Below are 24234 nucleotides of genomic sequence, written 5' to 3'. Positions count from 1 at the left end.
AATCCGATCTGCGGTCAGGCTCGTACAGGCGAATCGTGCAATCCAAACCTATGTTTAATGGCTAATGTGTTTGGAACCCCAGGTAAAAAAAAACATCAAAATTGTACATACATATTGGTATCAAATAGTATAGTAAGTGCTATACATATATAATATACACTTATACAATCAGAAAACATCTTAAATAGCATTTTACTGCTTAATTCAAACTTGAATGGGTTAGCCATGGGTCCCAATTCCAGCTAGTGATGTTAAACAGATAAGAAGGGAATATCGGCATAACAAGCGTCCCTCAAAGGTTAATAAATCCATTCTATATTTATATATATATATATATATATATATATATATATATATATATATATATATATATATATATATATATATATATATATATATATATGTGTGTGTGTGTGAGTGTTCGTGTGTGTGTGTATAAACAAAGAATTTGTGGATCATTTCAGATCACATAGGGCATTGAATATGTCAATAAGTCATAGCAACATAATTTGTCTATGGATGCCCACTTTTTGACAAAGGCAGTTTATCACTCAATGCGACACATCACCATGTTCGGACAAAAAAAATGGCCCTGCTTTTGAGGTGTCATAACAAAGGCACTTATGATTATTTTTTTCCATTCAACCGCTCAAAATATTCAGCGGCATCAGACCTATTTATACATATGTAGATATGTAGAAAAAATAAAAAAAACGCATAGCCCCTTTATGGACTATAAAAGCATAATTATCTTAGTAGCAAAACTAACGGTGTTGTACGTATTTATATAAAAACCAAATATTTGTGGATCATTTCACATGACATCATTTGAGCATTGGGCAATAGAATGTGTTTATGCATGCCCAGTTTTTGACGGTCTATCACTCAACCCAACACATCACAATATTCGGACAAAAAATGGCTTTGATATTGAGGTATCGTAACAAAGGCACTTATTTTCTAACCTCAAAATATTCTGTGCCTTCAGACCTATCTATACTTATCTAGATTTAAAAAAAAGAACATTCATAGCATTTATGGACAATAATAGCACAATTATGCTAATAGCAAAACTAACTGTGTTGTGTGTATGTGTGCGTGAATAAATATAAATACATTTGAAAAATTGAGTAGATAAAGTTTTTATAAGCCCTACAGCAGGGGTGGGCAACTCCAGCCCTCGAGGGCCGGTGTCCTGCATGTTTTCCAGTTTTCTCTCCCTAACACACCTGATTTAAACCATTAGCTCATCAACAAGCTCTGCTGGAGCTTGAGAATAATCCTAATCATTTGAATCAGGTGTGTTTGAGAGAGAAAACAGGAAAACATGCAGGACACCGGCCCCCGAGGCCTGGAATTGCCCACCCCTGCCCTACAGACTAGTGTACGAGCTGAAAACATCCGCATTCAATAACATGAATTATCAATCATCCATCCATTTTCTAGAGCCGCTTATTCTCACAAGCGTCACAAGCTTGCTTGTGCCTATCCCAGCTGGCTTCGGGCAGTAAGCGGGGGACACCCTGAACTGGTTGCCAGCCAATCGCACAGTACACAGAGATGAACAACTATTCACGCACCCAATCACACCAATACACCAATAGTATGTCCAATACACCTGCCATGCATGTTTTTGGAGTGTGGGAGGAAGCCGGAGTTCCTGAAGAGTACCCAGGCGGACTCGGGGAGAACATGCAAACTCCACACAGGAAGGCCGGAAAAAGGTGGATTCGAACTTGTGAACTCTCTGAACTGTGAGGCGGACGTGCTAGTCACTGCATTATTGAGCTGCCCCATTTTCAATCATCCATCCATCCATTTTCTATAGCTGCTTATTCTCACAAGGGTTGCAGACTTGCTGGTGCCTATCCCAGCTGGCTTCAGGCAGTAGGCAGGGACACCCTGAACTGGTTGTTAGTTAATTGAAGGACACACGGAAAGGAACAACCATTCTCACACCCAATCACACTTAAGGAAAATTTAGTATTTCCAATTCACCTGTCATGCATGTTTTTGGAGGGTGGGAGGAAGCCAGTGTGCCTGGAGAGAACCCACGCAGGCTCAGGGAGAATGTGCAAACTCCCCATAGGAAGGCCGGAGCGTGGTGGATTTGAACCTAGGTCCTTTTGACTGTGACGCGTGCGTACTATTCACTACACCACCGAGCCACCCCAGTTTCAATCAGTGGACCAATAATCATTGATACTGACACAACAATCAGTGGGCAGTTTATTTATTTATTCTTTCATTCATTTATTTATTTCTATCAGCCCTGTCCACCGGTCAGGCAGGTTTTTGTAGGCCTGCCCTCTTAGCGGCAGATTACAAGTGTGCGCAAAGTTTTTATTGGATGCTTGAAAACACCCTCATCCAATATGATTCATATTGAAACTATGGACAAATACTTGCTTGATGATGCTTCAGTCACTATGCACTTTTTGTCAGCAGACTGATACGTCACATCAAGCACACAGTCTGTAATATCGTCTTCTAAAAGTTCTAAAGTGAGTGAAGAGCAAACAGCAGACACGCTCTCAAGCAACAATTTTTGACATTGAGGCCTACTTTCAAGACTTGCTGGCCCAACTTGAAAACATTTTGGCCCGAATCAAGACTCGCAGGCTGCCCTCTTTTGTGCAAGCAAATTTAACATTGACACGGACCTTTGCATCAGCAAGCTAAACACGGACACGGAAGCACAAACTGGAGCCAACGCTCAAACACATATATTTCAAATAATAGCATGAACTTGGCAAAAAAAAAATACTTGCAAGCACCAATGAAAAAACAAACACATACTCCTCTTGTAGTTCATATTGCGTTTATTGAATGATATACTCCCACTGTGCAGTGAGCGTTGGTAAATAAATTTCATTACGCTCTGGTGCTACCTACTGGATTAGTCGTGTTAAACGTTTTAACACATCGTTATTTTTTGATCGACAGTTGAGGTTCCATTGAAGGGGTTCATACAATACTCATGAGAAATGCATGATAAAACATCAGGTTTACAGTATATTGGAAATGGCTTTTTAGAATGGGAGTCAATGGGACAAAAAATACATTGAAATCACATTCCAGGATATAATTTTCTGCGCGCCAATCTGAAACAGAGACTTGATCTTAGTGTCCTTTTAAGTGTTGGCCTCTTTTGACATTCCAACAAAAAATTCTGCTTTGTTGTGTTTTTTTTTATTCTTTATACATGATGAAACACAAAAAAAGTTGCAAAGTCCAAAAATTGTCACCAAAAAAATACAAAGGTTAAATTATCTGACAAGGCTGAGGATAATAAAATGCAGTCTTTTACATGCAATGGCAGTGCATAACGGGTGGCCTTCTGTGACTTCCCTGTCTCACAGACGAGCCCGTTTCAAGCGCTCCAACAGCGTGACGGCGAGCGTGCAGGCCGACCTGGACCCCGAGGGCTTTCCAGGGCTCGGCGTTTCCGTGCCAACGCAGGACAAGAGTCTCCAGTTTGGTTGCTCCTTCCAACGGCATTCATCTGAGCCGGAGTCAGCTGGACAGTTCACGGAATGCCACCGCACTGTGCATACACAGGGACAGTGGGCTTATCGAGAGGTATGTGTGGTATCCCAAAGTTTTAATCAAAACATTGTCCACATATACTCTTGTGATTGTAACGGTAGTATATGACCAGGGTTAAATGTAACTATTGCCCCCATATTGATATCATAATTCCAGGACTTTATCCAGAGTGGCTACACCACAGAGGCTTGTCCAGGCGACCCACGATCGCACCAGCACCTTCCGCCACGTTCCCACTCACCACTTCCTCTCACATCAGAGCGAGCATGGGCTGGAACACCCTCCTTGGAGGGACCCCGCAGCCTGCCAGACTCAGGTCGAGCCTCTCCCTGCATGAGAGACGGAGAATTCTTCTTGCGCCTCCTTCAGACAGAAGTGGAGAGAATGGAGGGCTGGTGCCAGAACATGGAGAGGGAAGCAGAGGAGAATGAACTCCCAGAAGAGAGTGAGTTTGTAGCGGGTGACCTTTGAGATCATTGCAATAAAAATCTCTGTCTTCAACTTCTTTGTTTTTTTCTTTTAATCATCTGCAGTTCTAGAGCTGATTCGCAATGCAGTTGGCAGTGCCCAGATGCTCATGTCTCAGAAGGTTCAACAGTTCTTCCGCCTCTGCCAGAAAAGTGTGGTGCGTATGTGTGACTGCATGTGAAGTCATGACAAGAAAATCGCAACAGTGGTTGAATCTGTGGTTTGATTCACTATTCTATTCTTCTCAGAGGCTAATCTTTCTTTGGGAAAAAAAAGGTCTCATTTTGTCCTCCTACCCACCACAGGACCCGTCCAGTTATCCCCAACCGACCTCTCAGGACCTAGCAGGCTTGTGGGACCTACTTCAGCTCAACATAGAAGACATCCGTGTCAAATTCCAGGATCTCCAGAGGATCAAAGATTCTGGCTGGAAACTCCCTCCGGAAAAGAAGGTGAGGCCACCAACCATGGTTTCCCTTCAGCACTCCCCCAGAGCTAAGCTGGCTATGTGCAGAGGACTGTCACAGTCGTCCTCAATACCGTCACATGCTGTGAGAACACAAAATAACAAGAAATGAACTGAGTTAGACGTCCCCTCAGCTAAAGAGAGAAACAGAGATTTCATTACCAGTGACAATACTTGTGTGTATTTAAACCTTGACTTTGTAAAACCACAGTAAACCATTAAACCATTAAACATGTCCATTAACTCAATACAGTGGAAATGAGTTTTGTTGCATTCAATAGAAAGAACTAACCTTTGTTTCTCTTTTCCTCTTTTTCTTTCACGTCACTTCATTGGTCATTCATGTTTTTTCCCCATTGTTGTTGTCTTTACCCACTGCCAATGAATGCACTACCCAAATATGTTTAATCCCTCTCGCACGACATTGTCACCGTCATTGGGCTGTAGGAGGATAAGAAGCTTCCTCCCCCCTTACCAAAGAAGCCAGCGGGCGGGGTGGGTGGCAGCCTCCGGGCAGATAGCGTCGGGGACGGAGGCGGGCCAGGGGGCCTAGTGGTGCCCCGTGTGGGGGGACACACCCTGCCTATGAGGGAGAAGTCCTTGGACCTGGTGGATCGTCAGAGGACAGAAGCGAGAAGGAGGCTGCTGCAGACCAAGCGTACAACCTCCTTCAGGCAGAATTCGGCCACAGAGAGCGCAGACAGTATCGAAATTTACATTCCCGAAGCCCAGACTCGACTCTGAAATCCCTCTCAGCCTCTTCACGCTGACCAGCGATTTAGTCCTTTGCAACTCTGGATTATCAGCAGGTCACTACTGAAGCCACTGTCTGACAGACAGACGAACGTTTGCAAGCGTTGGCCATGGGAACAAATTGGCTTCAGGTGTTGTTCAGGATTTGGTCAATATTGCAGACATTCGCCATATGTCTTAAGACATTCTTAAAGCCACAATCCTGCAGAGGCTGGTTGGCAAGTGTCTGCGAAGGACATGGCTCTTTAGATCTCAATAGGGTTCATTCAAAATCAGAAACGCTCGCCAGACATTCGCCTGTACTGCTCTGGCGAACTTTTGGGGCCTTTAACGAACCTTGACGAGATCAAAAGAGTTGCTAACTTCGCCAATGTTCGCTCTTCAGTGGTACAGCAGCTTATAATTGAACCCTTTTGCCAGTTTGCTTAAGACATTCTCAAAGAGCTTTAATGTTTTTTTTATTGTCATATGGAAACATGTTTGAACTTTGAGTATGTCTGTGCCACTGAGAGGCGAACACTGGTCCGTCTTCGCAAAATTTAGCAGCTCTTTTGATCTTAGTTTGTCTAAGGTTGCCAAGGGTCACCGAAAAGTCACCAGATTTTCACCTGTATTGCTTGTCCCAAATAAATGCTAAACCAGTACAACATTTTCTTGCAACAAGAGTAATGTCTGGCGACTTCTGGTGACATTTTAGTGACACCAGAAACCTTTTGATAACCCAAACGATCTCTGGCGGTCTTGACCGAACCCCGAGGTGATCAAAAGAGCTGCTACTTTCACAGACTCTCACCAAAGTTTGTCCTTCATTGGCATAGAGGCATAAGAAATTCTCAGTTTTTGTGACAAGAAAAAACATTAAGCCACTTTGAGAATATCTTAAGAACATTTGGTGAATGTTTTAGGGCTTGATCAAACCCAGGCGAAAACACAACATTTGTTACCATCTCCAACTCGCAAATGTTTGCCCCTCAGTGGGATAGGGGCTTAACTTCTCTGCTTCCCCCTAGATCAGAGCATTTCCATTATTACACCTCGTTACTCTTTATTCAGTTCTCACGCAGTAACAGCCATTTGTGTGTCTTGAAAATTGCACATATTACTGACACAGAGGCCTAAAAAACAGTTGAGTAGCTTGCAGATAAGTTAGCGCCTTTTTTGCCATGTCTGTGAATTTTTATTTATATATTGTTTTGCTGCCGACAAACAAGAAAAACTTCTTTTAGTGATTTACTGAGGCTCTCACACTAGTTAGTAGCGTGCCCGGGCATGTACATCCAGCACTTGTGCATCACTGAAAATAAAGGGCTTAACAGGCACAAAAACTCCATGACAGGAGATGACAAGACTGCGCATATTTGAAATCTCATTGCTGCACTTGGAGGGCAAATACTTAACGTTCGTTGGGTTTGCCATTCCCAGTAAGATGTATCCATCATTGACACTGCCAGTATGAAAAACGAGGCTCGCGCTTCATGTCTAATGGTTCCATCGTGACACTTATATCTTGGATCACAAATGAAGCACTTCCTGTTATTTTTGTTTGCCTTTGCGTGCGTCACATTCATCCAAATGAGCATTTTGTTACATTGAGAAAAAAAAGCTATTGTACTAAAAGACTAAGTAAAACTGTCGCAAGAACTGAGTCGTAATATTTGAGGAAAAAGGCAATCACAAAAATTAAGTTGGAATGTTTGTCATATTTTCTGATAAAATAGCCTAAGAATAACGGTTGTATTGTCGTGACCTTATTCTTGTACATGACGTACACTCATCAAATTAAAAATCGTACTACACACGTACTCACTTTGAAATGACAATGTTCTGTAGTCTTTTAAATTTTTAGCCCCCCCCCCCCCCCCCGCCCACTTTCAGTAGTCTACATTTTTTTGAATGAACAATTGATATTAAAAGCCGTGACAGCAAGAGAGTACCATGGACCAAAAAAAATTGTTAAGTTTGATAGGCTGAAGTGGTTTCTCAGAGTTTCACTGAGAAAAAAAATAAATTAATTAAAAAAAAAAATTCTCCGTGAGACCATAGCACCATCAAGTGGTCAACTTGGAATCAAACAGTCTGGATTTAACAAAGACGCTCTAGAGTCTAGAGTCTAATTCTGTTCTGTCTAGAGTCTAGACAGAACAGAATTGTTTTTCCCTCGCCATCAAAAAGTTAATCTTGAGTTGAATAAAGAGCAAGTATTAATATTAAATAAGGGAATCCTTTATTTGTCCCACAGTGGGGAAATTGCATTAGCCACAGCAGTAGGGACAGTACAAGTGACAGTACATATCTTATCAACAGGGAGTTTTTACCTGGGAAACTGCTTCCAAAGAGATTGATCGCAAGACAAAATGGAAGCTGCTGGGTCACTGAAAGGGCACAGCTGTGTAGCAAGACAAATAATAGTGTACATTCATGAAAAAAGAGACACATTTATAATTTCACTATTTTGTACGAACGTTTTGTACGATGTGAATGCAGGAGCCTCGTGCTGGTGAAGAGAAATAATGAAAAAAATTAAAATGACCATGAGCATGTTTTTTTTTTCTTCCTCCTAATACCTGAATGGAAACCTGGCAAATATTTCAATGGGAAATGTATATTTTATAATATAATCTACATTTATAGACAAAGAGACTACTGCGTACAGTGTACAAAAAAGGCCTATATCAAAATGTGAAATACCATTGTATCATTATTATCATTATGATTATATAGAATTGTGTGATACTACTGCGGTGTGCTATAGCCAGATGCAGCACATTGTTAGAAGATTATGTGAGTGCTGGGTCAGGTTCACAGGGTAATACATAGTGTATGTATATATATATATATATATATATATATATATATATATATATATATATATATATTTATTTATTTATTAGTTGCAGTGGAATCCTCTGGAGCTTTTACATTGTCAAATGACATATCTCTGCCTTTCACTCTCCTTCCCGCTGTTTCCACTTTAGAACCAATGTCATGTGCCTAACCAGGTATGTGTGGTGGTTAACTGTTCAAGTTTACAATATATGTACGTTTTCAGAGATTATGTTGTAAGAAAAATGTTGAGGCCCTTCTTTGTCACCCCTCACTCTGAATATTTCTGGGATACTTTGTGTTTGCACTGCATGTTTTGAGGGATTAGCCTGCCGAGGTGAGAGCTAATTTTGTAGCTTTAAAATCTTTGTACAGAAGTCCTTAACACTTGGAGTGCCGTTGATTAAAAAAAAAAAACGTCGAGGAAAACCCTACTGAAGAGCACCATCGACGTCAGTTGAAGTTAATTATGTTTTTTTTTTTTTTTTTAAATGGGAATGAGTGGGAAAAAGCATATAGGAAAAAAATACAATACAGAGTGTTGGAAATGGGCTTTTTTAAGACTGGTATTAAAAGAGAAAATATAGTGGCAATGGACAAACATGTGAAGAAACGTCAAACTTGAAGACATCCGTGTGGTGGTTGATGCTCAAAGCACAAAAATCTGCTTTTTATACTCTTACTCCACTGTGAAGGACTCCTGACTGGTCTTTTCATCACAAGGATTCAACAAATATATCCTCAGTAGCAACTTTTTTCTCAAGTGGAGGCGTTGAATGAACCACCTATAGCGTTGCCATTTTTTTTTCATGTCGACATATCCACTCTGCAAGGATTCTGACTATGAATACCACTCAGTTGGGAGTACTCACACATCACACTGACTGACTGTCACCTCTGTGGGAAAGGTGCAAAAAGTCCACATTCAGAGCCAGATGAACAAGCCCCGAATACCTCAGCCTTTGCGACCTGGGCCTCTGTCCTCAGGGGATTCGCTACACAACAACACAAGGCAACCGGGGAAAAAAACAAAACAAAACAAAAAAAAAAACAACTAGGACAGATGCAATATCGTGCTTTTTAAAATTGTAATACCTGATAATTTTCTGCGACTGGAGGTTCAGGCGAGGAGGATGCAACTTCAGCGCAAGAGAGAGCACACTGGATTTGGTGAACAAAGACATTTTGAAGCTGCAGATTTGAGTTTTAGGGGGATGTTTCTAAAAGGCTGCTCTGTTGAGATTCATTATTGTTCACTAATTCAGTCTTATTTTTTTTTTAAAGAATCCAGAATCCACCCAATCCACCCAAATTACTAACGGTTATCTTTTTAAGTATTTGGAGAAAAACTTGAAAGGTTTTTATGATTAACAGTGATGTTTTGCTTGTACTATTTGACACTATTAAATAGAATAATAAATTAGATTTTTTTTTAAGTTATATAAATGATACCATATTTTATTGGTCTGGCCTACTTAGGAATAGTTGTGGCCCGCAACCTTAAACGAGTTTGACATTGATTTAAATAGTTTAAAATCTTCAGTAATTGATAACTTTGGTACAGCAAATTACTTTAGGACGTTTTACCTAATTGATTACTTTTGTACACATCTATTGTTTCATGAAAACCTTTTTTTCACCCTATGTTTTTACAAGATTTGCTTTTTTTTTGCAAAAGGATGGTCTAAAAATATTTTATATATATATATATATATATATATATATATATATATATATATATATATATATATATATATATATATATATATATATATATATATTTATACCTAGCACTGGTATATAAGCCGCAGCAGCAAAAATTAAGCAAACTCTTCAGACTCAACATGCCAGCATATTTAACACCAACATATTTATGCAAAAATGGATGGATTATTTTCACCAACAGAATACTGCAGAGTTAAATAGCAGTTTAAACTCAAAATCAAGTCTTCGAAAGCATCTTCTTCTGTCTCCTAATGTTTAATAGCTAGATTACTTTAGTGAACATATAAACACATTGCAGATAATTCACACAGTCATAAATACGTGTTTAAATACAATCATATATCCTTATATCAAATGTACGCATCACAAAATTTAATACACAACCTTTTTCAATTTAGACATATTTTTTAATATTTTTAATGATTTAATGATGAGTTATGTCTCCTGATGGCTAGCAAACAAAGATAAACAAAAAAAAACAAACACATAAGCCGCACTGGACTATCAGCGGCAGGGTTCAATTTACGAGGAAAAGGTCACACCTTATGAAATTTTATATATATATATATATATATATATATATATATATTATATATATACACACATACATATACTGTATATAAAATTCTACTCATCATGGAAAGCCTATCAAATTTTTTATGCTTAAGTAAAGTTTTTCAAATATTTGTATTACCAATTGGGACATGCAAGAACAATTATAGGTGTTACACAGTCATTTTTTTCCCCTTCCTACTTAGGCATTTGATATTCCACAGAGCAGCCAAGAGACGTAGTACATAGACATAGTACATAGTACGCTGAAGTATATTGACTGGTATGTTTCACAACACTGTCATGTTGTAACAAAATGATCACAACCTGAACTATTGTTGTGTAATTTCCACATGAAAACACTCTGCCACTCTTTAGTTTACAAAAAATGTAAATACATGTTGCCAACGAACATTGCTCTTTTCAATATCACATATATTGTTACTGCAATATTATTAGTTATTAGTATGGTTATTGCCATTAAAAGGCGATTAATTAAGCCACCGCTGTCATTCTTATAAACTTAATATTCTATATAGCGAGGAGTGAGTCTTGTGTACAATAACTAGCTTATATGTGTTTAGGACATGTTTTAAAAAGCACTGCTCGGATGGACATTAAAGGGACATCAACTCTGGAAAAACATCATGGGACACAGCCACCAGGAGTTTGTTCCCTTTTGAACTCAAATCCATTCAAGGAAGAACAAGTGAAACTCCCACAGTAGTCCACGATATAATGTAGCAAAAAATGAAAATGTCCTTATTTCATTGTCTCGCCCTCAACATCAAACGGGTCTTACACACTGAAATTTTCTTGTCTTTCAGCTCCTCCTTTGTTGAATACAGTGCCAAGACAACATAGTGTACATAGAAGCATCATTTTTGTTGTTCTCGTCATTTGAAAAAAATAAAAACAAAATGACCAGGGCATATAGCAATACAATTAAGACATAAATGTCTCATGAATGCAGACGATAAGGAGAGAAGATGCATGCCTGAGAAACACCGTGGTGACTTGGAGATGTATTAGTTGAGAATCATGGTTGACTTTGTGTTGTGGGTCTCATTGTGTACATACCACTTTGTTTCATTTATTGTACCATTTACTGTCAAGGTTTTTTGGCTGGGGATGTGTCCAAGGAGCAAGTCTGAAAGCCCAGAGAGATGGCACACTGTGACGTGGTTTACCCCTCAACACAGAATGTAACACGGGCTAACGTTGTCAAAACATTTTCTAAAGGCTATTATTATTACTATTAATATGATGATTACTATAAAGCTATTTTAGCCAGTTAAACATGCCTGTTGTGTCTCCTTTGTCTTGTCAATATTTTCCATTCCAAGACAATTTCATTCATGAAAAGGCTTTTCAAAATATTTAACTCATTCAGTGCCAGCCATGATAAAATTAATCTTGGCCGTCTATCGCTGACAATTGGAATGGATCAGTTAGTTCTAGTCTATTTGTCCTTTGAAGAGATGTGCATTAACAGGGTTTCTGCACGTGTCAGCATATCTAATTTAATGCTTTGTTGTTTAGCTTTGTTGTTTATTTTTATGTTTATTTAATATGAATGTGGCTTTAGCACATTGATAGTCATTTTACAGTAATTAATGTTATTTGAAGTTAATAATGGCAGCAAATTTATATACAAACAAAATAAAACATGTAATAATGATTTTCAAATCAATTACCATATATTGCGCACTATAAGGCGCACCGGATTATATGGCGTACCATCAATAAATGGCCAAGTTTCTAAAAAAAAAAAAAAAAAGTCATATATAAGGCGCATCGGATTATAAATTGCATTTAGAGTTGAAACCATAGTACAGTACTGACAAGGGATACATTATGCATCCACTAGATAGAGTTGCGTTATGCAACCACTAGATGGTGTTTCAGTAAAGGGAATGTATTAAAAACAATCAGCAAAGTCATCAAACTTTATAGAATATAAACTTTATTCATACAATATAAGTATTGTATGGATATTATACGAAGGAATATATTTTATTTAAAAAATTCAGATAAAACAGAGAATACGTTATTGGTAATTGCTATTTAACTACTAAACAGGAGCCGCAGAGCGCAGAATAGATGCAGATCAAGCCATGCAATCGTGAACGTGTGGCGCCGCAATCCTTTTGATTTTCCCCTCGGCATGCATTATGTATTTTTGACCCACTATTTCAATATGGAGCACAAAGTTATGAATAAACAAATGTCAGGGAAATTTAAACGACAAACATGCAACGGTATGTGTGAGGAGCCAAGCGCAGGTGAGAGCGTGGCGCCGCCGTCTTTTTCATTTTTTCCTCGGCATGCATTACATATTTTTTACCTGCTATTCTGATATGGAGCAGCAACAAGTTAGAAATCAATCAAAGATGGGGAAATTTAAACGACAAACATGAAACGGTATGAATGAAGAGTCAAGCGCAGGTGAACGTGCGGTGTCCGCTGTCTTTTTATTTTTCCCTTGGGATGAATTACATATTTTTGATCTGCTATTTCGATATAGAGCAGTAAGAAGTTACGAATAAATGAAAGTCAGGAAAATTTAAACGACAAAAACTGAAACGGTATGAGTGAAGAGTCAAGCGCAAGTGAACGTGCACTGCCGCCGTCTTATAAATTTTCCCTCGGCATGCATTACACCTTTTTGAGCTGCTATTCCGATATGGAGCAGCTTTTTTTTTTTTTTAAATTAAGGCTTTTGGGTGTGCTTTATAGTACGGAAAAGATGGTACATTATACTAATTGTTCACTCTAAACATCCTATTTGAAGTTTTTGTATGCAATTTAAAGCTGATTTCCAGCAACTCTGAAGTCCTTATCAGGACTTATGAGATTTCCCCTACTAAACACCAAATGTTGTAACAAAAAAAAAAAAAACAGAACATGACACAACTGTAGATATCACAAAATTTACAGGGATTTCATTTAAAAAATGCAAAATTTTACAACACTCAAGCACTGCACGTAATCACTAGACAGTAGGAGGTGGTTATGCCTCAATCTTGATCTTCAATAGAGAAATGTCATTTGTTTGAAGAGCGTTAACCAAGGATCATTCAGCATTTGTAAACAGTCATTAAAGCTCAGCTCAAAATTGTCTTTGGCACATTTCAAGTATGATTTAACAGCTTGGATATATCCAGTTTACTTTTATTCCTCCCTGTCAGGTTCATTTGTAAGAAACTGTGCACAAAAAAGGAGACAAGGCAATCTTCCCAACTCATGCATGAGGGGAGCGAAGAGGAACTTGCCAAGGACAATTCTACTGCGCTCTACCAGTCTCTCCAACCCCTCTCACTTTATTTGATACAGAGATCCTAACTACATGAAGGTCCCGGCCCTTAAAGAGGCAGGAAAAAAATGCAAGTCTATGGCCAGAACCTTGTGTACTTGTCCTTCTATGTGTGCGCATGTGGGTGAGAAACTAATGCATACATGATACAATATTATACATAGCAAGTCATTCTGATACAATATTTTGCTTAGTGAGACACTGATGAAATATGCGTCGCGAGACATCGATAAGAGTCACAGCTGCGGGACTGCTCCAACTGGCAGGCTTGAGCGACCTTCCTTCTGCTTGAGACAAAACAATACCAAGGCAAGTTTTTTTCTTCTTCCTACAAGCAGTGCACTCCTTCTCACAGCATACCACCAACATACCACAGCAGTTTATATTTTATAGTAAATTCATAGTAACCATAACAATTATAATCCTAACCACAATCATTCACACAGCAAAACATTTCTTCAATGCAAGCATTAATATTTTGTAGCTAAAGTATAATCACTATATCTACAATTATTCTAACACTCCCCTCAAGAGACTGTTTTTAAAATTATTGTCCATGGTTTAGACAATTGTCACCATGCAACAAGAAATGAACATGAGTCCTCAGTTCTCCCGCGATTAGTGCCAGAAACAGAGACCACCCCCCCAAAATGATTGTTTTAATTTTTTGTTGTTGTTTTTTATACTTTACCATGTTGAACGTTCACTTGACACCATCCATTTTGAGAGTCCAGGCTTGTCCTACACTATAGGGGAGTTCTGGTAGAACAATTATAAGGCCAGCGTCGGGCTTGAGTGGTGACCAGTGTAAAGGCTTAGGGTTCCCCAACAAAGTCACCTGGATGAAGATTAACAATAATAAGATTCTAAAAAGGATCTTTTTTTTTTTTTTGCATTATTTTGAAAAAAGCACTTGAATGCTGAATTTTGTATAGAACATTACTTCAAAATAGTTGTGTTTACCTTGGTGGTGGCTGTCGTTTTGGGTTCTAAAAGTTGCAGAGAGGGCTTGATAGGTTTAGCTGTCAAAATGGCATAAATACTGTCCCCTTTGGATGTATACCTTAAAAAAAAAAATCACCTATGAGCATATTCTCAATATTCTGAGTATGGGATGAAAAAAATACAGCCACCCCCCCCTCACTATAAAAAGATTTTCTCAAAAGTTTACCCAGTATACCCAAAACTGTATCCTTTTAACTGCTACTTTTTTTTTTACAGCATTTATACAAGTTACAGGTTATTCTAAATCTGAAAAAACAACCAAGCGTATACAAGTGCCTGAAAAAAAAAAAAAAAGATGTCAATCCTTATTTTATCACAATTACACCCCCACACCCCCAGGGGGGAGCCACTCCCCACTGTTTGAGAAGCACTGCTTAGATGCATTTTTTTTTTCCACTATCCAACCTTTACCTAAATTTTATTCATACCTATGGCATCAGCATTAAGTAGAACTATTCCCAGAGTCATTTGGTAAAAGAAAACTCTTATTGTGTTGTATTACATAACATTATTTAAAATCGAAAATTTCATCATTTAGATTTGTCAAACTGGGCCATTTTGCTCAGATATCTTTGGATATCTTTTAATTTTACCTGGAAGATTCATGATGTGGATGATGCTTTATAAACTGGAATGACTTTCAGTTCACACTTCTGCATTTTCAAGAGCAAATATTTTACATTTACGAACCTTTTCAAGTCTTTTAGAAACTTGTGACTGGTATACAGTATATCTAAAATTATTCTGATGTATGTGTACATTATAATAAAATTCTGTAGTTATTAAATGTTTTGACATTTGATCCTGAAAAACTAAATATAAAGGTATTAAATATGTTGTAACTATTCATCACTCACATTTTATTGGTCATAAGGTAATAGAGGAATCTTTTTATGAATGGTTTAATGAAGGCACAGCCCTTTGGAACAAATTTGAGACAATATTGTGATTCGGCTACCCTTGCAACCTACCATACTGGCACAGAGGCATTTTCCATCTGGACCCTCCAAGGTTTGGAGGCGTAGACAGCCTCCCCATTGAGCCCAAGCCAAGCACCCACTCCCCGCAGCCGCTCCTCAAACACGGCCGGGATCATTCCATCACAAGTGGGACCCACATTCAGGAGGTAGTTCCCTCCCAGTGCCACAGTGTGAACCAAATCCTGAACAGCAAGCAGGCGACGACCTCAGAATACATTTACAGCATGGACAATTTGTTTGGCATGAATTCAATCACCTTGATCAGTGGTTCTCAAATGGGGGTACGAGTATCCCTGGGAATACTTTGAAGGAAGTTCAGGGGGTACTCCAGATTTTAAATTAAAAAAATATGCAAAAATAATTTAAAATGAATGATTTAATTAATTGTTGCAGGAAAATATAAAACAAATTATGTCCAGTAGGTTATTCGATTTTATGATTGTAAAAACCCAGATTCTCCCCAATACTAGAATGGGTCGACCCAACTTGTCAGGTGCCACCTCTTGTTACCTGTCAAGTTAACAAGAGGTTAACATTTTTCTTTTTCTATTTTCCCATTTTACCACCACCCGTCGGACCTGGTTGCGGTGTTTTTCTTTATTTTTGAGGACTGTTTCCATTCTTCGTTAGCTAGTGATTCGCCGATTTGCTGAACAGCTCCTAGCTCTGTTCGTCTTCATTTTCGTGCAGCTCTGCTAGCCTAAGTATTCGCTCGGCTGTACTAAGGTAAGGTAAGGCTTCGTACACCTCCACCGCATTAGTCACTTGCAACACCTGCATTATTCTCACGGAGAGGCTTTCTCTTCTAGAGGGCCGTGTCCGTCTGCTAAAGCAGAGTAGTTTGATAATCGTAGATCAGACAGACACATCTGATAGTGACAGTGCGTGCCATAGCCCTCCCGCAGTGCCGCTAGCGTCGGCTAGAGCGGGTCGTAGCCTACCCGCTAGTCTGGCTAGCATTAGCCCTAAGAAGCCTGCTAGCCGCGGTGAGCCTGTCCAGATGCATAATCGTTTTAGCCCCCTCGCTAGGCACACTCCATCTGAGTCTACTGGCTCCTACACATTAGTTATAGGGGACTCCATCACCCGTAACATTGATCTTAAAACGCCAGCCATCGTAATGTGTATTCCTGGGGCCAGAGCACCCGACATTGAAGCCAGTCTTAGGGAGCTGACACGCAAGAGGCCTAGACACCAGCTTAGTGCAAACAACACTAGTTATTCAAACATAGTGATACATGTCGGCTCCAACGATACTAGAATGAGGCAGTCTGAGATTACAAAGAAGAACTTAGCTAGGACTTGTAATCTCGCTAGAAAGACGAGTCGGCATAGAGTTATTGTCTCTGGCCCTCTGCCAGCGAAAGCCAATGATGAAAGGTTTAGCAGATTATTCTTGCTTAACCGGTGGACGGCTAGTTTCTGTAGAGAACAGGGTTTCCAGTTTGTAGATAATTGGCAATCTTTCTGGGGCCGGCCCGATCTGCTAAAGATGGATGGCCGTCCCCCTAACTGCGAAGGCGCCATCACTCTTTCTAGAAACATAGATTACTGTTTGAGCCTTACATGACTTCCATTAGAGCATGACGGGTCGCAGGCGAGTAGCGAGCCTGCTAGAAAGGGTGTGGAGTCGTTAAGGCTAGATTTGACTGGCACTAGGCTGGACTGCTACAACACACGTAGTATACTACAATCCACACACTGTTTCAATACCTAATGCTAAGTCTCCTAGTGATAAGATTCCTGCTGAGGTGGTGTTGATTGAGGAAAGTAGCCGTGCCTCCTTAAACGGTCGGTTAAGTCAGTGGCCCCCCATCTTTTGATCACTGCGGCCCAGTCACTGGGCGGAGGGGGGGGGGGGGGGGGGGGGGGGGGGGGGGGGGGGGGGGGGCTGCTTTTAAAACCACATCAAACGTATGGACGGGGCTTTCTGTCGCTTTTGTACTTTTTGTCCACTTTTTTATCGCGCGAGGAGAGGGGAGGGGAGTGGACAGAGCTTGCTGTGCACTTAACGGTAGATCCGGAAGGAAAAGCATTGCTGAGAACTGGGATGTGACAGAGCCAATATTTTCACCGACAGCACCTTTATTCTTTGCGGCAATACTCGCCTGCAAAAAAATAAAACTTTCAATGTCGTAATCGAGTGGCCGAGACCGTGCTAAATATTGTGCTGACAATGCTGCGCTATTGTGAGCTTAGCACAGTAACTACGGTTCAACAGCTGTTAAGTGAAGCAAACGCTGCACATACCAGTTGTCCCAAGTTCTGCTTCCGCCTTTCGACAAGCCAGGTGAGGGCTCTTGCTTGGCTCTGTTTCGTATTGAAAGCTCAGCTAGCCGTGTTGGATCGCACTGGGTGACTGCAAAGAGGCCGCCATGATTCATTCCTGCCCCCTGCGTGAGCCATTGAATGTTCCCGAAGATGATTGGCTGTGGCGACTCGAAACGGAAAAAGTACTTAAAAATTACTTCACGCAAAAGGAGACAATTTGCTTTTCGTTACCGCGCACGGCCAGTTGCGTCACTCCAGTCGCTTCCATTGCGTCGCCCGACGTGACTTCGCGCCCTGTCACGCGAACTCCATTAAACTAAATCATCTCCAAATCATTATTTCGGGTGCAGCCCACGCGGCCCGGTACCAGTTGATCCATGGACCGGGGACCACTGAGATAGGTGACATAGCACCTAGACGGAATATTAATATTAATACGTGCGCTGTAGTTGCAAACAATCAAATTCCTACATTACTAAAATTGCGATGAGGTTTTAATTACTCAAAATACAAACCAAGCCCCAGCCATCAAAATCTTGTTAGTATTAGTATTACCAACATGAAGACTCAGGATAGTTTAAGAAAAAAATTCCCAGTTTAAATTCAGCTTCATAAATATTCGGTCACTCCCCTCAAAAGCCTTTCTTGTAAATGATCTTATTACAGATCACAATCTCTGCGAAACCTGGTTAAAACCAAATTAATTTTTATCATTAAATATACAACATATACATATACTAACACTATGTCTGATCATTATCTTATAACATTTGAAGTCCTAGCTCAGTGTGGTCTTATTGACCACAACCAAGGCTTTAAGAGCCGTGATATTAACTCATCAACCATAGCTGCACTTTCTGAACTACTGCTTTCGCAACAGCTGCCTTTCCCTCTTTCATTGGTTCAGTCGATAAGCTCACAAACGATTTTAATACGGTTCTTTTAAATTCCCTAAACTCTATAGCGCCGTTGAAACTTAAAACTCGTCTGAAGCGGCACACTGCGTGGTTTACGGATGAAACGTGTACGTTTAAATTGTTAAGCAGACAACTTGAGTGTAAAGGGCGAACAACTAAACTCGAGGTTTTCTTTCAGGCCTGGGGCGATAACTTGCTGAAATATAAAGAGGTCTTAGGTTTGCAAAAACAAATTACTTTTCCAAAATGATTGGTCTTAAGAAAAACAACCCAAAATATTTGATACGGTAGCAAAGCTAACGCAACAGCAGCAGATTAATCATAGTTCCCTTCATTCAGCACACAATTTCATGTGATTCTTTACTCACTGGATTCAGCTAATAACGAACGAAATAAAAAAGGCAGCGCCACTTACTCCCTCGGCTGTGATTGCTGATGCTAGTTTGGACAATCAGGTTCATGAAAGTCTGGTAACCCTGTCACAGTTTGATTTAGTATCCCTGGAGTGTCTTACACACACCTGGTTAATGCAGCAAAAATGACATCTTTCATGCTCGACCCACTTCCAGGCAAACTCGTTAAAGACTTATTCCCGGTCTTAGGGTCATCTGTCTTGAATATTACCAATCTGTCACTCTCCTCTGGCATTGTACTTGAAGCTTTTAAGACAGCCGTCATTCAACCATTACTTAAGAAACCTCACCTAGAAGCTGAAAATCTCTCTAACTATAGACCAGTGTCACATCTTCCGTTTATTGCCAAAATTCTTGAGAAAGTTGTAGCTAGCACAACAGCTTAACGAATTCATGATAGATGACAATAGATTTGAACTTCTTCAGTCAAGTTTTAGGGCCAACCACTCAACTGCGACAGCCCTAGTAAAAGTGACGAATGATCTTCTCTCAGCCATGGATTCCAACATCTCATCAATATCATTATTGCTTGACCTTAGTGCCTCATTTGACACTATTGATCATCATATTCTTATAGAACGTCTCAAATCATGTGTTGGTATCTCGGGATCCGTTTGGTTCAGATCTTACATCCTGCAAAGGACACCGTGTCTCTTATGGCAATGCGATCTCTGAATCTTTCTCTGTCTCATGTGGTGTCCCGCAGGGGTAAGTACTTGGTCCCTTACTGTTCAACATCTAAATGATTCCGCGTGGCGATATTATACGTAAACATGCTATTAGTTTTCATTGCTATGCTGATGATACCCAACTGTACATGCCTTTATAAATAACAGATCCATGCAAGTGCAGTAAACTGGAGGCCAGCCTTGCCGAGATTAAACAATGGATGTCTTCCAATTTTCTGCTTTTAACCCTAGTAAAACAGAGATGTTAATTATTGGCCCTGCTCATCATCAGCACTTAAGAATACCATGTTGAATCTGGATAACTGTACTATTTCCCAAAGTAGTTTTGCAAAAAAACCTTGGCGTGATATTTGACTCACACTCTCTTTTCGGACACAAATTAATAACATGACAAGAACGGCGTTTTTTCACCTTCGCAATATAGCTAAAATTCGCCCTATTCTTTCTCCCAGCGATGCTGAAACCTTGCAGTAATTCATGCATTTGTTATGTCACGCCTAGAATATTGTAACGTTTTGTTTTCTGGGCTTCCCATGTCCTGCGTCAAAAGCCTGCAGTTTGTACAAAATGCAGCAGCAAAACTATTGACAAGGACGAGACAGTTCGATCATATTACTCCGATTCTAGCTGACCTGCATTGGTTTCCAATACAAGAGACGTGATTTTAAGGTGTCATTAATTACTTATAAAATTTTACACGGTTAAGCTCCTTCCTATCTCGTCGACTTAGCATCACCATATGTTCCGTTCCGACAACTTCGGTCCTATATGCCGGTTTGTTATCGACCCCACGGGCTAAAAAGAAGTCGGCGGGATCAAGAGTATTTTCCAATCGTGCGCCAGTACTATGGAATGCCCTACCTATGGAATTTTGCACAGCCACCTCACTAGAAATCTTTAAAACCTGACTAAAAACACACCTATACTCAAAAGCATTTAGTTAATGGGCCAGTCTACAACTTTCTTCTTTCTTTTTTTTTTCCTGCCCCCTTCTCCCGGCTCGGAGAGGGGGCTAGCTAGATGGTGAAGGTTGACTTGACCGCCCCCATTTGGCCCTGCGCTGATCGACCTTCGCAGGTTTAGAGATTGACCGTCTGCGGTCCACTTGGTTGGACTGTGGGAAGGTTCCTGCCCAATGGCTTTGCCTGCTCTCAAGTCATCATTGCACTTAATAGTACAGTATGTTTTCTGTAATCTATATTGTTTACCTGTATTTGTCTGTAATGTCTACCTATTTGTCTGTATTTGCTATATGCAGCATCCACTTCAACCTATGGGCCTGGAAGGGGGCTTTTCCATCTGTGGTCCCTTCTGAAGGTTTCTGATTTTCCCCAAATTGGGGTTTTTGAGTTTTTCCTTCCCCTTCTGGGAGCTTTGACAGGGGATGCCGTTGTGTACCTTACACCGAAAAGATGTCTCTGTGTGACTTCTTTTTTCGAAAGAAGTCTCGGCATGACCTCTTTTCATCTATGAAGCCCTTTGAAACATCAGTGATTCAGGGCTATACAAATAAAATTTGATTGATTGATTGATTGAAGTTAATGTTTTTTTTTTTTTTTTTGAGTCCAAAATTTGAATATTTTTCGGTGAACAAATATTTATTTACAATTATTTCTTTTTGAGAACAGGTCTGACCCTTTGTCTTGATTGTTTTTTTCGGGGACAAACATTGATTAAAAATTAAGTGAAGTATTTAGTTTTGTTAGGAGATCTCTATTGTCAGCCCAAAAAAGGGTGTTTTATGTTGAATACTTTTAAGTGAACAAATATTTATAATGATATCTTTGAGAACATGTTGACTTTATGTTGATTACTGTATATTTTGTGGACAAATACTTATTAATAATTAAGTTTATGATTTATTTGTGTGAACAGATCTCGACAGTAACCCCAAAACAGGACACTTTATGTTTAACATTTTTCTGTTGGCAAATATTTATTCAGAAATATTTTTGGAGGAGAACAAGTCAGACACTTTTTATTGATTTTTTGTGGGAAAAAAAGCTATTAACAATTAAGTTATATCTTTTGATACCATTTCTTCTATAATCCAAAAGACATTGTAGGTTGATTTTTTTTGGGGGGGGGGCCAATACGAATGAAGTTTGAAAGGGTCTAATGTTTAATAGATCAGACACTAATGGTATGTTTTAAGTCTTTTTTTTTTAACCCAAAAATGCTTTGCATTGGTTGAGGTGTAGTTGACTGAAAATGTATTTCACAGGGGGTACATCACTGAAAAAAGGGTGAGAACCACTGACCTCGATGATAGTGGGAAGATCCATTATGTCTTTCATCTTCATATTCCTGCGATAGCCCCAAGATAACACATCCACAGATGTGCATTTCTCCCACTTGTGTGCGGGCAACTGGCCTGGAGTATACTTGTCCTCACAGTTGTAGTAACCTCCATGTTTACACGAACAACCAGCTCCCCATCGGTCATTGGTCACCACTGTTTGCTAATAAAAAAAAGAAAAAAAAAGACTACAACGCAGACTAAAATGAACAAATACTGTACCTCAATCATGCATTGGTGATGACACATACTTTAACAGGACTATCATTGTAGAGCCAGGCTAGGAACTGTGTGGAGTTCCAATATGTGTCAGGCGCCTCCCAGTCTCCATCAGACCAGATCACCTCAGGTCTGTATCTACAAACAAGTAGAAATGTACAAGGTTGTCTTCATTCATAGGAATGGGTGGATGAAAAAAATGCGTAAGCTACCTTATGACCATGTTATACAGCTCAGGTAATAGCTTGTGAAACACAAACTCCTGTGTCTTGAATCCATTATTCCTGTCCAATAGGTAAAGAGGGTGGAACCACTCGTAAAGGGAGTTGTAGAGTCCAAAGTGCAGCGACCTAAAATGTGAAATATAATCCATAAAAAACAACAAAACTACATTTACGGTCTTGTTGATATGATACAAAGGGGTACAGACAGCTGAGTATTGCTTAAAAAAGAAAAAAAAACTGTTGGTAGACTCATCAACTTTTGATACTATCGATCACAATATAGTAAAAAAATTAAACGTTTGGCACATAAATGGTTAAACACTGAATAAAGATTTGTATTGATTATATTTTCTTCTGATTGTTTATCTTGATGGCATTTTACGTGTACGTGTTCAATAAATCAGAAATACATCCAAATCAGGAGTCACATGTTTGATAACAAAGTAGCTAAGTACAAACCGGTTCCGCACAGCATTCCCCAAATCTCCAACAAGGTCTCTGTGAGGACCAGTATCGACAGAATTCCAGTTCCAGGAGTTGGGAGACTCCCAGTTGATAAAGCCTTCGTGATGTTTGGCTGTCAAGACGACATATCTACAATTGTGAGAAGCGTAAATCAATATTTTGTGTAGTGCCCAAAATGTTTGATACGACAGGGTCGATTGCTTACTTTGCTCCAGAAGCGTTAAATAGATCCGCCCACTCCTCGGGCTCAAAGAACTGAGCGTGAAACTGAGAGGCAAACTCCGGGTAGCTGAACCCGGGTGGGAAGTTGTTTTTCATGTAAGCCACACATTTGGGATCAGGGGGTTTCTGACCTTGCCAGTGCCACCAGAACCACTCGCTGTCAAAAGCAGGCACAGAAAACACCCCCCAGTGGATGAAGATGCCGAATTTTGCCTCGTCGTACCAGGACGGCAAAGGTCGGGTATCCAGACTCGTCCAATCTGCAGTGTAGCGAGCTCCGGACGCAAACGAGACGACAAGTAAAAGGACGGAAGTTAAAACGAGCATGGTCGCTGGGGGAATCCTGCACCGTATGTATATTAATCGCGAATGGACTCTTAGATCATGTGATTGGTGTGCTGTGAAGTCACGTGACTGTTCGTCGCTTTGGTGCGTTTACCCTACAGCTCAATTCAGTGTTCAGCGCCCCTTAGAGGACATTAGGGTGAACCGATTCTACTGAACAGTTACTAGAGCAAGGGTCACCAACCTTTTGAAACAGAGCTACTTCTGTACGAGTAATACGAAACAGAGCTACTTCTGTACGAGTAACACGAAGGGCTACCAGTAGACCCCGATAATATTATTTGTTTCTCACAATTAAGAAACAGCTCTAGTAAATATGTGAATCAAGCGTAATGTGTAATGTATATGTCATATATTCATCATTATTAATATCATTCCTAGAAAATCACAATGTTCTATAACTTGTAAACTATTTGAAGAACAGGTCTGCGGGCTACTCAAGTGCTCCTCGGGTCAGGGGCTTATCAGTGTCTTGGGGACCACGTTTTTGACCGCTGAACTAGCTTATTTTTAATAGCTAAATTAAAAAAAAA

General features: G+C 39.8%; 2 protein-coding genes across 3 annotated transcripts; one reads left to right on the top strand and one right to left on the bottom strand.

Annotated features, from left to right (window-relative positions):
- The first annotated feature begins 3272 nt into the window (after nt 1-3272).
- On the top strand, nt 3273-7038 carry LOC148405019 (disks large-associated protein 3-like). Its single transcript, XM_088407315.1, has 5 exons — nt 3273-3582; nt 3706-3994; nt 4083-4174; nt 4323-4469; nt 4931-7038. Exons 1-5 carry the CDS (start codon nt 3316-3318, stop codon nt 5225-5227), a joined length of 1092 nt encoding a protein of 363 aa, XP_088263441.1. The 5' UTR covers nt 3273-3315; the 3' UTR covers nt 5228-7038.
- A 5244-nt stretch (nt 7039-12282) lies between these two features.
- Nucleotides 12283-23739, bottom strand: LOC148405018 (tissue alpha-L-fucosidase-like). 2 transcript variants are annotated; one of them, XM_088407314.1, is made up of 9 exons: nt 23340-23739; nt 23129-23263; nt 22658-22795; nt 22478-22583; nt 22189-22389; nt 15629-15819; nt 14616-14715; nt 14344-14490; nt 12283-13936 (listed from the first exon to the last, which is right to left on the bottom strand). In XM_088407314.1, the coding sequence occupies exons 1-8, from the start codon at nt 23681-23683 to the stop codon at nt 14356-14358; spliced, it is 1350 nt and encodes a 449-aa protein (XP_088263440.1). In that variant the 5' UTR covers nt 23684-23739; the 3' UTR covers nt 12283-13936; nt 14344-14355. The 2 variants fall into 2 exon arrangements, with proteins under 2 accessions (XP_088263440.1, XP_088263439.1); XM_088407313.1 differs by having other exon boundaries at nt 12283-13939; nt 23340-23738.
- Between the last annotated feature and the right edge of the window lie 495 nt (nt 23740-24234).

This window comes from Hippichthys cyanospilos, unplaced genomic scaffold (genome assembly GCF_059441005.1).
Source record: "Hippichthys cyanospilos isolate Australia breed blue-spotted pipefish unplaced genomic scaffold, RoL_Hcya_1.0 HiC_scaffold_93, whole genome shotgun sequence".
In the NCBI taxonomy this organism is placed as follows: Eukaryota; Metazoa; Chordata; class Actinopteri; order Syngnathiformes; family Syngnathidae; genus Hippichthys; species Hippichthys cyanospilos.
Note: the sequence above shows the minus strand (reverse complement) of the source record. Positions and strands in the feature narration are given on the sequence as shown.